Source organism: Pleurodeles waltl, chromosome 1_2, assembly GCF_031143425.1.
Source record: "Pleurodeles waltl isolate 20211129_DDA chromosome 1_2, aPleWal1.hap1.20221129, whole genome shotgun sequence".
Classification (NCBI taxonomy): Eukaryota; Metazoa; Chordata; class Amphibia; order Caudata; family Salamandridae; genus Pleurodeles; species Pleurodeles waltl.
In genome coordinates, this window is record NC_090437.1 from 971401905 (window position 1) to 971415985 (window position 14081).

The window sequence follows — 14081 nt, forward strand, 5'->3', positions numbered from 1 at the left end:
AACAGTTGACGGACGGAATGCACCCCAAATCAAACATTCACCCTCAGTCACAGATCTGGGTTTAATCCATCAGTTTTTTTGCTCACCATGCCATTCCCGTTTGGACCCAGCCATATGCAAATCAGTCTTGACCCTGTTCCCCATGGGAACAGTCCAGCCCGAACTGCCAGGCCAGGTCCTCCCTGGACCAGAAACAAGCATCCTGGGACCGGTTTCGGGGTATCACCCCTCTTCAGCGAGGCTAGCTTGAATCTGGTGGCATAGGGAGCACAGGACCCACGTCTGGGCATACCCTTCCCACTTGGGGCGACCAATGCAAAAAGAACAGTTGATGGACGGAATGCAGACCAAATCAAACATTCACCCCCAGTCACAGATCTGGGTTTAATCCATCAGTTTTTTTGCTCGCCATTCCAGTTTGGACCCAGCCATATGCAAATCAGTCTTGACCCTGTTCCCCATGGGAACAGTCCAGACCGAACTGCCAGGCCAGGTCCTCCCTGGACCAGAAACAAGCATCCTGGGACCGGTTTCGGGGTATCACCCCTCTTCAGCCAGGCTAGCTTGAATCTTGTGGCATAGTGAGCACGGGACCCACGTCTGGGCATACCCTTCCCACTTGGGGTGACCAATGCAAAAAGAACAGTTGATGAACGGAATGCAGACCAAATCAAACATTCACCCCCAGTCACAGATCTGGGTTTAATCCATCAGTCCTTTTGTGTTCCTTTACACAAGGTAGTTTAGAACCTAGCGATGCCCCTTGACATGTTGCTGTCTTCAGAATATCTTAAGCCAAATGAGAGCAATTTTCACAGCTTCTTTCACCTCATGTGTTAGTTCACAGGGACGCATTTTGGTCTGTAGGAAATGCATCCTGGAAATCATTCTCACTGCTAACTAAAATCGTATTTTGAACTACCAATTTAACAGCAAGTGCAAATCATGCAGATTATTTGCCAGCTCCACATTTACTCCAACTCCACACAGTAATTGGTCTTGCTTCTTTTCGTTTGAAACATACACAATAATATTTTAAGGAAACAGTGAAGCACCTTGTTAAATGAACAACATGTTAATCTGCACACTTGGTAGTTAAAGAAAGTTATGGGTACTTACCAAGTGAGAATATTTCCCATAGGAGGATACCAAAAGACCAGACATCACTCAGTGTTGTATACAGATTGTCAAAGATGCTTTCGGGTGCCATCCATTTTACTGGGAGGAAAGTCTGCAGGAACACAAACATAAGTATCCATAATGAAAGATCTGTCAAGGAACAGCAGAATAAGCTCAGCGATTTTCAGAGATAAGTGAAAAAAAAGAATCTTGGACAATGCACAGGTAAGTGGAGCAGGGCATCAGGAGAGCAAATTTACAGCTAATGATGACATGCATGATTAAATTTCACAAGAAATAAAGGGCCTGATTTAGAGGTTGGCATAGGGGCTACTCCATCACGAAATGTGACAGACATCCCGTCCACCATATTACAAGTTCCACTGGCAGTAATGGAATTGTAATAAGGCGAACAGGATATCTGCCACATTTGTGATGGAGTAACCACCTCTGTCAAATTCTAAATCAGGCTTAAAGGGTGTAGAGAATGTTGGGGGTACTGATTACACATTACAAGAACTAATTAACAACTTCAATAATAACCTTTACTGCAAATGGACAGGGGTGCATTTTTAGTGCCCCTTTAATTCTGCTGGGGTCAGTTTATCCTGCTACAGGCCGAACGGGGATTAGAAAGTCTGTAGATTTAGTGTGGTAATTTCTCAATATTTAACTCCATCCACCTCTAAAGTTACCAGTATATCTGGTATCTGTACCTTCAGGGGAGAGTTAACTGGGATTAAAGAGGGTGACAGTAATGAGGCCCCAAATACATAAGCGCCCTTTCTGCTAGACTTTACAGAGAGAAGTTTGTGAATTACCAATTCATTCAATTTGTGGTTACAGCCTCACCAGAATTTTTATCTTTGAAAGTCCTCCACCCTAGCCTCTGTCAGAAAATCTTTAAATATCTAATTAGCTATATATACCCAAAAAGAAGTTAATAACTGTTAAGAGGGTAAGAAAAAGAGGGGCTGGTTTCAATATCACCATCCCTATCACAGATATCTAATTATCAAGCTTGCATGTCTGCTGAAAGAGATGCCTTATGGGGAAGTACACCCAGGCAGAATCAGATTTTGACACAAGTATTGGCAGATTATTTACACATAAGGTGAATGACAACACACGTAATAGCTAACTGCTGATTTTGATCTTCTTGTTGGCCATGCCCAGCATGCTAAACTAATTGTGTATACATACTTCCCACATTCAACAAACAAAATAGTTGCTGAGACATGTTCAGTATTTTCTGTTTGGAATAGTAAATTAAAAGAATAACTAAACATATTAAAAAGCCAAATACATTTGGGAACAGCAATACGAATAGTCTGGCCAAACAAAAGTATTTTCTATTTTGAATCTTATAAGCTGCTCTTCTGCAACGCTAACAATGTTACACAGGATGCACTACTTTGGGGCTCTCTGTTGTCTTAGCAAAAAAACATGCGTGTATTATCAAGTATAGACATAGCACCAACATCCGCAAACTGAATAAAGACCTATTTTTAGTACAGCAGGAATGCAGAGATTTCGGGATAAATAAGGTCCAGTCCAATAGCATGTAATATTGGGTGTAAAACTTAAAAGGTCCGGATCAAATTAAGAATATTTGATTTTAATGCTTTCATAAAAGTTTTTAGTTTCAGATAAGCCTAAATAATGTCATTACTGCAGTGCATTCCAATAGAATGCAGATCATTGGTCAAAAGCTTGACCAAAACAGTTGCTTTTGCTGTAAGACATTCTTGATTATAGGATCACGCTGCAAAACAATACTTTGCAGTAAAACAAGTCAACTTTTGTGACTGAGCATAAAGTTATTGTATTTACCCAAGATGTAGCCTGGAGCAGTGTGTGCATACTTTAAAGGCACGTTTACTTTTGGTTGAATCATAAGCAAAGTTGAAGAACGGGTTCCGTTCACAGAGCTGTAAGAACATTGGACTGAGGAGCACATGTACAATTGAAGGATGCTGCAAAGATACGTACGCTGCCTTTTGAAACGTAGTTGGAGTCATGCATGATGTCTCTTGCCAACCCAAAGTCACAGATCTTCACGATTTTGCCTTGAGCCAAGAGGACGTTCCGAGCTGCCAGGTCACGATGCACACACTACAAAGAAAGGGGTAGGAAAACGACAACCTCACTAAAGATCCTTATAAGGGCGTGGCCCACCATGGAGAATTATCTTATTTGACAAGTAACAGATTAACTTCAATTTGGGCTGATAATAGGGAAGCGAAAAGGTTATAAAGAAGATGAAATACTTCAGCACGATTGAGGGGGTGTGCACATTTTAGAAAAGTTGAGCTTGGATCCTAATTAGACCAAAGAGCAACAGTGAAATATGTCTTAATACCAGCCACAAATTGCATTATACAAGCATATTTATTGAATGTAATCCTTCGTAAGGGCTCATTTGAAAATGGAGAATAGGGCACCTCTAACAAACAAATTTTGAGAAAACAGGGAAGATTTTGCATTGTTATTTCAGAATCTGCCCCAGCATCCAGGAACTTCATATTTTTACAGAAATAAAAATATCTCATTTTGTAGCAACCCCTGGGCCATCTCCCACCTTCCCTAACCCCCAGTCTGCCCCAGGATATGGCACTACAACGAGGACTCATGACTGAAGAACTCTATGAGTAACATTAGGAAGTTCTTTACAGAAACGTAGACAACACATGGAATCGCACCTGCAGAACAGTCAACAAAATCGGTTAAAAAAAAATGTAAGGAAAACATGCAACATCCACAACAAATTCATCAAAGCACAATTGCAAAGGGGAGTATGCAGTAATATACCTAGCTGTTAATTAGGTAAAGGTAAATGGGTTTGTCAGCCCTAATATGCAGTAATTATAAATTCTAAACTCTAATGATAAAGACTGTTTATTGCGTGCTGTCTACCACAGTTTCCCATTTAGCGACATAGCTGTTACTATTATTCAATTGAACAATATTACTGTATAGCACCTGGAAGGATGAAGGGCTGAGTCAGCTCTACTGGGATTCAAACTTGTATCCTGCATATCACACTGATTTCAAGTGCAGATGTCAGAAGTGAGCCATCCTGGTAGTGTTATGCACAAACTGTGTAGGCATAGACAAATTTAATCATCGTTTTGTAGGGACACTCACATTTTTTGAGGCCAAAAACTCCATTCCCCTCGCAACCTGGTATGAAAAGCTGAGTAAGTCCATGAGCGTGAGACCGTCAAAGTTCTCATCTGAGAGGAGGTTTGTGACCTCTGGCTCTGTAGCAAAGAAAAGCAAATATAATGTTGGTGAAACGGCTCCTAATGGCAATATTTTTGCAAACTTTACAAACAAATTATCTTAAATATATATATTAGAGAGCGAGAGAGAGAGAGCACATTTGTGTTGCACTGCTCTGATTTATGTTCAGCATGTCCAACATTACCTCTTCCAAAAAAATACAAATGTGTAAACCTAGAGCGAGCCAAAGAGATGTGCTGCATGAGATGCATTATATAGAACAGTATGGAGTATGGGCGCCTAACAAGTGATACCAGGGGGGTGCCAGGCTTAGGCCAAAATAAGTATTATGCAAATAACAGTGATTTGTTTTAAGCAGAGAAGAATTTATTGCATTTTTAAGAAAGGTAACAGAACTTGACTACAATGTTTAAATAAGCCTAGACATATTTAAACATTGTCAACTTATTAGAACAATTGTGAAAAATTCTGAGGGGGGGCGATGAGTTTCTTTTTCCACTCTAAGGGGGTGAGTCATTAAAAAGTTTGAAAATCACTGCTCTAGATTAAGAAGCCAGGCTATGATGATGTGATGGATGTGAGCCTGTATACTGGGGTAGTACACTTTACAGTTATCCTTTGTTGTGGGTCAAGTGCCTTTATTCCACCACCACACATTTGGTTATGTAGTTATGACTGTGATAGTGTTTGTTATCATTATTACTATTGTAGTAACTGTTGTAATAGTGGATGTAGGATTGTAGGAAGTTGGCTCTGTATGCACTATTTCAAAGTAAGGAATAGTATGCACAGAGTACAAGGGTTCCCCTTAGAGGTAAGATAGTGACAAAAAGAGATAATACTAATGCTCTATTTTGTGGTAGTGTGGTCGAGCAGTAGGCTTATCAAAGGAGTAGTGTTAAGCATTTGTTGTACACACACAGGCAATAAATGAAGAACACACACTCAAAGACAATTCCAGGCCAATAGGTTTTTGTATAGAAAAATATATTTTCTTAGTTTATTTTAAGAACCACAGGTTCAAGGTTTACATGTAATACTTTAAATGAAAGGTATTGCAGGTAGGTACTTTAGGGACTTTGAATTAGCAAAATAGCATATACACTTTTCACATAAATCACATATAGCTATTTTAAAACTAGACACTGCAGTTTTCAACAGTTCCTGGGGGGAGTAAGAGTTTGTTAGTTTTTGCAGGTAAGTAAACCACCTACGGGGTTCAAGTTTGGGTCCAAGGTAGCCCACCGTTGGGGGTTCAGAGCAACCCCAAAGTTACCACACCAGCAGCTCAGGGCCGGTCAGGTGCAGAGGTCAAAGTGGTGCCCAAAACGCATAGGCTTCAATGGAGAAGGGGGTGCCCTGGTTCCAATCTGCCAGCAGGTAAGTACCCGCGTCTTCAGAGGGCAGACCAGAGGGGGTTTTGTAGGGCACCGGGGGGGACACAAGTCCACACAGAAAGTACACCCTCAGCGGCACGGGGGCGGCCGGGTGCAGTGTGCAAACAAGCGTTGGGTTTGTAATTGAAAGCAATGGGAGACCAAGGGGTCTCTTCAGCGATGCAGGCAGGCAAGGGGGGGTCTCCTCGGGGTAGCCACCACCTGGGCAAGGGAGAGGGCCTCCTGGGGGTCACTCCTGCACTGGAGTTCGGATCCTTCAGGTCCTGGGGGCTGCGGGTGCAGAGTCTTTACCAGGCGTCGGGATCTGAGAAGCAGGCAGTCGCGGTCTGGGGGAGCCTCGGGATTCCCTCTGCAGGCGTCGCTGTGAGGGCTAAGGGGGGGCAACTCTGGCTACTCACGGTCTCGCAGTCGCCGGGGAGTCCTCCCTGAAGTGGTTGTTCTCCACAAGTCGAGCCGGGGGCATCGGGTGCAGAGTGTCAAGTCTCACGCTTCCTGCGGGAAACGCAAGTTGTTTCAAAGTTGCTGCTTTGTTTCAAAGTTGCAGTCTTTGGTGAACAGGGCCGCTGTCCTCGGGAGTTCTTGGTCCTTCTAGAGCAGGGCAGTCCTCTGGGGATTCAGAGGTCGCTGGTCCCTGGGGAAAGTGTCGCTGGAGCAGTGTCTTTAGAAGGGGGGAGACAGGCCGGTAGAGCTGGGGCCAAAGCAGTTGGTGTCTCCGTCTTCTCTGCAGGGTTTTTCAGCTTAGCAGTCCTCTTCTTCTTAGGTTGCAGGAATCTAGTTTCCTAGGTTCTGGGGATCCCCTAAATACTTAGGGGTGTGTTTAGGTCTGGGAGGGCAGTAGCCAATGGCTACTGTCCTTGAGGGTGGCTACACCCTCTTTGTGCCTCCTCCCTGAGGGGAGGGGGGCACATCCCTAATCCTATTGGGGGAATTCTCCATCTGCAAGATGGAGGATTTCTAAAAGTCAGAGTCACCTCAGCTCAGGACACCTTAGGGGTTGTCCTGACTGGCCAGTGACTCCTCCTTGTTTTTCTCATTATCTCCCCTGGACTTGCCGCCAAAAGTGGGGGCTGTGTTCAGGGGGCGGGCATCTCCACTAGCTGGAGTGCCCTGGGGCATTGTAGCACGAAGCCTGAGCCTTTGAGGCTCATTGCTAGGTGTTACAGTTCCTGCAGGGGGGAGGTGTGAAGCATCTCCACCCAGAGCAGGCTTTTGTTTCTGTCCTCCGAGAGCACAAAGGCTCTCACCACATGGGGTTAGAAACTCGTCTCTCAGCAGCAGGCTGGCACAGACCAGTCAGTCCTGCACTGAACAATTGGGTAAAATACAGGGGGCATCTCTAAGATGCCCTCTGTGTGCATTTTTTAATAAATCCAACACTGGCATCAGTGTGGGTTTATTATTCTGAGAAGTTTGATACCAAACTTCCCAGTATTCAGTGTAGCCATTATGGAGCTGTGGAGTTCGTTTTTGACAGACTCCCAGACCATATACTCTTATGGCTACCCTTCACTTACAATGTCTAAGGTTTTGCTTAGACACTGTAGGGGTACAGTGCTCATGCACATATGCCCTCACCTGTGGTATAGTGCACCCTGCCTTAGGGCTGTAAGGCCCGCTAGAGGGGTGACTTACCTATGCCACAGGCAGTGGGAGGTTGGCATGGCACCCTGAGGGGAGTGCGATGTCGACTTAGTCATTTTCTCCTCACTAGCACACACAAGCTGGCAAGCAGTGTGTCTGTGCTGAGTGAGGGGTCCCTAGGGTGGCATAAGACATGCTGCAGCCCTTAGAGACCTTCCCTGGCATCAGGGCCCTTGGTACCAGGGGTACCAGTTACAAGGAACTTACCTGGGTGCCAGGGTTGTGCCAATTGTGGAGACAATGGTACATTTTAGGTGAAAGAACACTGGTGCTGGGGCCTGGTTAGCAGGGTCCCAGCACACTTCTCAGTCAAGTTAGCATCAGTATCAGGCAAAAAGTGGGGGGTAACTGCAACAGGGAGCCATTTCTTTACAAGTATCAACAGTAGAGTAACTAACAATGGATAGCTACAGTAGTAACAGGTGATTTAATAGTATAGTTGCAGCAGTACTAAAAGTGGCAGTATAATAATTCTATTAACATATTGATATCTAATGATAATGCACTCTGATTTTCTCTGGGAGTTACACTATAGGAATTGTCTGGACATTCCACGGATAATATATACTTTAAGACAGTGCTGATTTTGCTTTAGCAGTACAGCAAACTTTTTTTATTTTCACTTTTCAAGAAATGTGTTAGGATTTGATGTCTCACCGATTAACTTTACATAAAGTGCAAGGCCAAGGGTTCCAGGCAAGGATGTATTGACATTTGGGTCCAGTAATAAGAAAGCCCAATATAGGGATATGAATATTAATTACAACAATGTTGCAAGGTGTATAACTGGTATGCAAATATCAAACTTTCAATTTATCGCTGGAACAGTTACCAGCTTCCATGAGATACGTTTCCATGCATCAGAATGTTTCGGAAAATAAACAATCAGCCTTATTACCAGGCTGGCTGTCCTAGGACCGCCAGCCTTGCGGTGGCGGTCGGGCCTCTGCACTCCAGGCGGTCCGACCACCAAATTACAACTTTGGTGGGTGAACCCACCTAAAGACCGTCGTCCCCGCAAGGAACATCGTTCCCAAAGTGGTGATAGCAGTCGGGGTTGAACTCAGCCAGGGCGACACTGAACTCAGCCCCACCTGGCTGAAAACAACTCCACTTTCCGCCAGCCTTTTCATGGCAGAGACCCTGCCATGAAAAGGCTGGCAGAAGGTCAGTGCTGGGGACCACAGGGGGGGACCTGCTCTGCCCAGCCCAGGGTCCCCCCTGCCCAGCACCTTCAGAATGCTCAGAGCATTTAGAGGGTGCTGGTCGGCTCCTTCTGTACTACGGTATAGGACCCCTTAAGGGAGTTGAGTGCTCAATTGAAGCACTGTTCCCGCTGGACTGACCGGCAGGAACTTTGCAATACACTCAGGAAGGAGGGAGTCACTGTTATGACCGTGGCATCCTCCCAATGAGTTTGGAGGTCCCGCGGTGGTACCGCCAAACTCACAATGAGGCCCAATGTGTAAACATTTTTTTGTTGTATTGCACAAAAGGAGATGTGAGGCATCCAATATTGCAACTAAAATGTGTAGGCTTAATGTAGCTCAATGAGTCGTCAATTTGCCTTTTATGTTCACACAGTACCCAGATTTTGCAAATGCAGCTTATGTGGACACAGCTGTTTTGTTTATTACTAGCTCCCAACCTATGACACCTTAAAATACATTTACCTCATAATAAATTCTTCTTTAGCAAGAGAACATTTTCTGGTTACCTGAAAGGTGCTTTTTCTTGTACGATGCAGGGCGGTCATACTGTGAACGCTGAATGTCTGAATAGGTGGAACCCTCCTTACGCTCGAGCATTGGAACATACTGGGTTGTGTCTGCTTGCTTCATGTCCATGTAGTCCCCATTGTTTTCAAATGATAAGATAACATAACTGTAAAATTGAAAAGATTTGCTTAATGCTCATCAAGCATACAGCCCCCACTACTGCCTGGTCCCACATAACCAAAGGTCATAGCTTAGTGAATATGTCACATATGCATATTAGTCCTATGCCTTGTACAAACAGGTTTCTATTTCACTCAAGTACCTTTTTTAAACGTCCCTTTTACTAAACTGTGAAGCAAAATGAGATTAATGTTGATGCAGTTTTGAATCCTGTAACTCTGACAGGACCCAGCAGGTGCCAATGGAAATATGTTGCCTGTGGAAAAGTATTCATTCAATGTTTCCAAAGGCAGTGTGTCTGCGTCTTTTTGTCTGATGTCTATATTAGACAACTGGGCACATTATCTACAGGAAAGGGTTGCACTACCAGACTCTGATGAAACACAAATTTATGTTCTCCTTTAGGAAAGTACATAAACTGCATTGATTTCTCTCAGTATGTGCTCAGTCGCGGTAACTAGGTGAAAACAGGTAAAGTATCTATATCTGAATGATGCCAAGATGGAACTAATGATCAGTTTATCATAGATATACTGGGTTCATTAAAGTTTGTAATGCTGATAAGTTGGGTGCTCCCTCTTGATGACCCAGACATGTTGTATCCTTTTAGTATTTGAACAAAGTCTAAAACAAAGAGTTGGCTACCTTCACAACCAGATTATTCTCTAGCCTGCCATTGAGTGCATTGTAAATGCAGGCATTTATGCATCACTAACTAGTCCCTATGGAACACCTCATGTCTGTTTTGACTTTGATCCAAAATGTAAATGTTCTCAGAAGACAGCAGCTCAGATGTTAAGATTTGTCTCTCAATCCATGCATGTAATAATTGTTGGCATCAATTTACACTGTTTGCCTGTGATTTTCAAAGCCACCTTCATATGAACTGTAATTGGATTGTTGTCAGATTATTTGCAAACAGTGCCAGAGTACTAAAAATCAAAAACTGTACAGCTTCTGGGTTTCAGAGGGTGTGTGTCTATTCAAACCAAGGTCACTGTATCCTACACTGAGTGGATAAGTGCCTTTGACTTCAAATTTGGCAGTAAGGCACTCTGGGGGTCATTCTGACCCCCGCGGGCGGCGGTCGCCGCCCGCGTGGAGAGAGCCGCCATATGGCCGCTCCGCGGTCGAAAGACCGCGGAGGCCATTCAGGCTTTCCCGCTGGGCTGGCGGGCGACCGCCAGGAGGCCGCCTGCCAGCCCAGCGGGAAACCCCTCCCCACGAGGAAGCCGGCTCCGAATGGAGCCGGCGGAGTGGGTATGTGCGACGGGTGCAGTTTGCACCCGTCGCGTATTTCAGTGTCTGCATTGCAGACACTGAAATACACAGTGGGGCCCTCTTACGGGGGCCCCTGCAGTGCCCATGCCATTGGCATAGGCACTGCAGGGGCCCCCAGGGGCCCCGCGGCACCCCCTACCGCCATCCTGTTCCTGGCGGGCGAACCGCCAGGAACAGGATGGCGGTAGGGGGTGTCAGAATCCCCCATGACGGCGCAGCAAGCTGCGCCGCCATGGGGGATTCCAAGGGCAGCGGAAAACCGGTGGGAGACCGCCGGTTTTCCTTGTCTGACCGCGGCCAAACCGCCGCGGTCAGAATGCCCGGCGGGGCACCGCCAGCCTGTTGGCGGTGCTCCTGCATCCCCGGCTCCGGCGGTCCTTGACCGCCGGGGTCGGAATGACCCCCTCTGTCTTAGAGGCCTTAGGTTAATGAAGGGTAACACATTATTTTGGTCTGCTGTAGGACCGGATTTATTTAGATTGCTGGCACTACCTGTCTTTTTATCTGCCTAATTATATTTGTGTAAGACATTGTGTTAATCCCCTTTCTGTGGTTTTTGTGGGGTTTTTTCAGAAAGATAGAAGAATGACTATTAACAAGGTGCTTTCTCTGCTATTGTGAGTGAAATATGCTATTTAATACCACCGTTATATACATTATTCAAGATCTACGCAAATACAAAAAACTATTTCAGAAAAGAAAATGCTATGAGTAACAGCTTCATCCAAGATTGTCCTACCTTCTCGTGGTCTCATCAGTTGGGTTCATCCCAAAGATATCTAAATCTTTTTTAGACTTCTCTGGGTGTCCGCTCATGAAAGTGTCCCTGTTCTTGTGCAGGTAATTAACAAGATCTCCATAGAAGCAGTATTCAGTAATTATGTAAATGGGACCTAGAAGTAGGTCACAGAAAGTAAACTGTTAACATCTGAATGACACAGAAAAGCTCAACAATGCATTGCAAATTAATATCAATGGGTGCTTTGTTGGACAAAAAGTCAACATGGTTTGCTGGGAGTTAATTTGACTCCAAACGTGCTTACGAATGTGCATCAAATACATTTAAGTCAAAAGTTAAGAAGTATTTGATTAATTCTTATATACAGCAAAGTTGTGCCTCTGCCCTACCTGATTTTGTGCAGGCTCCCAGCAAGTTCACAATGTTCAAATGAGGCCCGAGATGAGTCATTATCTTCAGCTCCGACATCAGTGCCTGCTTTTCACTTGAACGCGCAGTGGCTGTCAGAAAAGCATAACAATAAAAAGGGGCACAACACCAGAACAGATTTAGCCTCCTGCATGCAATGGTAAGATGTCCCCAATATGCTTCTGACTAAATATCAGTGATTGGTTGCTGCAGTTGTGCATAATGAGCTTTTCTAGAGACAACAATCCTAATTTGGCTGAAAGACAAAGGCCCCGATTCTGAGTGAAGATGTTATTTAACACACGTGATAAATACCGATACTGCAGGGTACGTTATTCATTGGGTGAGATAAATAGCATTTATTATGAGTTTTTGCAGGTTTGACCTGACAAAATGTAATGAAGGTTGCGGCATTTAACACATCCTATAATTATCAGATGTCGTAAATGCAACCAAACTCGTAATAATGACCTGTGCTCAAACAGGGGAACACACGGGGCAAAATACACTGACAAACTCATAATCAGACCCAAAGAGATATGTTCATCCATTAGGCGTACACAAATCCTCTTTTGGAATGTGAAGACATAGGTGGTAAACATTCATATAATGAATTTGTACTGCTTATTTAACTAAAATTGCAAAGAAAGTAGTGTTTTGAGGAGGCTTTAAAAAATGGTAGATTGTATCTGTAGCAGAACATTCAATATATTTCAAGATTTTATTTCCTAATGACTCAGCAAACTAGGGCCCCAATTCACAAAAGTAAACTGACAGATGTTTGGTCTAAACTTAGACCACATATCTAAGTTTATGACTTTCGGAATTCACAAAGGGCATTTACGAGTAGTATCTTTAGGTCTGCACTCAGGGCAGAGATCTGCCTTAATTGCGGACCTAAAGATACTACTCATAAGGGCCCTTTGTGAATTCCAAAAGTCGTAAACCTAGCTACTTTGCCTAAATTTAGACCAAATGTCTAAGTGTACCTTTGTGAATCGAGCACTTAGGGCCAGATGTATGAAAGCATTTTGCATTTGCAAACGGTGCGAAAGCCCATTTGCAAATGAAAAATGACATTTCAGAATGTATGAAATACATTCTGAAAGCTATTTTAAGGAATCGCTATAATAGCGATTCCTTAAAATTGCAACCCTGTTTAGGGAGTCACAAATTGCGACTCTCTAAATTAGAAATCGCAAATAAGGATTCCTTATTTGCGATTCCTTAGCACATGTATGAAGCAATTCCTAAACGCGATTTTGGCATTTAGGAATCGCTAATTACCACCAACTTGAACTTGGTGGTAACCATGTGCAAAATTTAAAAATGCATTTAAAATGCATTTTTAAATTGTGCATGTAAAGCACACATGCCTTTTTGGCATGTGTGCACCTTACATGTCCCCAAAAATTGTTTTGGGGTGCAGCAGAAGGGGCCTTAGGCCCCCAGCACCCTGGGGTTTTGCATTTCCAAAATTGCGATTTCTGGTTCAGAAATCGCAATTTAGGAAATGCAAGGACATTTAGTCCATATACTGCACAATTGATTAAGGGTTATGTGTATTATTGTTTGTGTAGATACATACAATTTGCGATGTGGTAACAGGCCTTTAAAATGTGAAGTTAAACAGGAGCTACACTTTCGCGTTGCGCCACAAAACCACAGAGGCAACATTTTTTAATATATATATACCTAAGCATGTTTTAATGTCCACTCACCGGCATATGAGAGGACCACAATAATTAGCTTTTTTAATATGTTCCAATTTTATTTACTTTTAGAGACAATCACAACAATAGCAAAATCTTAAAAATGCAGAATGAGCGTGATGATTTGTAACCAGTGTCTAACACAGTCGTCCATCACCATTCTATGAATATATAAGTGCCATTCTATTAAAAAATTGTAAAAATGGAATGTCACATTAAAAACCTGATTATAAAATGAAATAATTGCTACAGTCTTGAAATGCTCAAAGTGTACAGAGAGAAAAAAGAGGAAGAGAGTGAAAGGGAGGAGAGATTTTCCAGCTCCTATCACTACTAAGCTATGAGTAATCTATGAAATCAGGCAGGAACTGATCTCACTCTAGCAAAATCCAAATAACACTTATTTGGAAAGTTAAGCAAGTAAATTTTGGTTAAGGAAACCGAAATTTACAAAAAAATGGTTAAACGGTCGAAATGGCAGGCGAAAAGGGTACAATGTAAAAATGTACACAACAAGCATTAACTGGTCTAGTTAGTTCTAAAATCAGGCAATGTGTAACCTGGGAGCATCACAACAGTTTACATCAAGCACAGGAATTAGTAAGATGAATAAGATGACATGGGTAGCCGTGCACAGCAA

The 14081-nt window shown here is 43.4% G+C and overlaps 1 protein-coding gene across 3 annotated transcripts in view; it reads right to left on the reverse strand.

Annotated features, from left to right (window-relative positions):
* Nucleotides 1-14081, reverse strand: part of PDGFRA (platelet derived growth factor receptor alpha) — a 91128-nt gene that overhangs the window by 8897 nt on the left and 68150 nt on the right. For all 3 annotated transcript variants that reach the window (XM_069201175.1, XM_069201169.1, XM_069201184.1), the window contains exons 14-19: nt 11711-11821; nt 11322-11475; nt 9121-9287; nt 4267-4382; nt 3112-3234; nt 1120-1231 (exon numbers count right to left, since the gene is read on the reverse strand). In XM_069201175.1, the coding sequence (XP_069057276.1) occupies nt 1120-1231; nt 3112-3234; nt 4267-4382; nt 9121-9287; nt 11322-11475; nt 11711-11821 (783 nt within the window). The remainder of the gene's footprint in view (nt 1-1119; nt 1232-3111; nt 3235-4266; nt 4383-9120; nt 9288-11321; nt 11476-11710; nt 11822-14081) is intronic.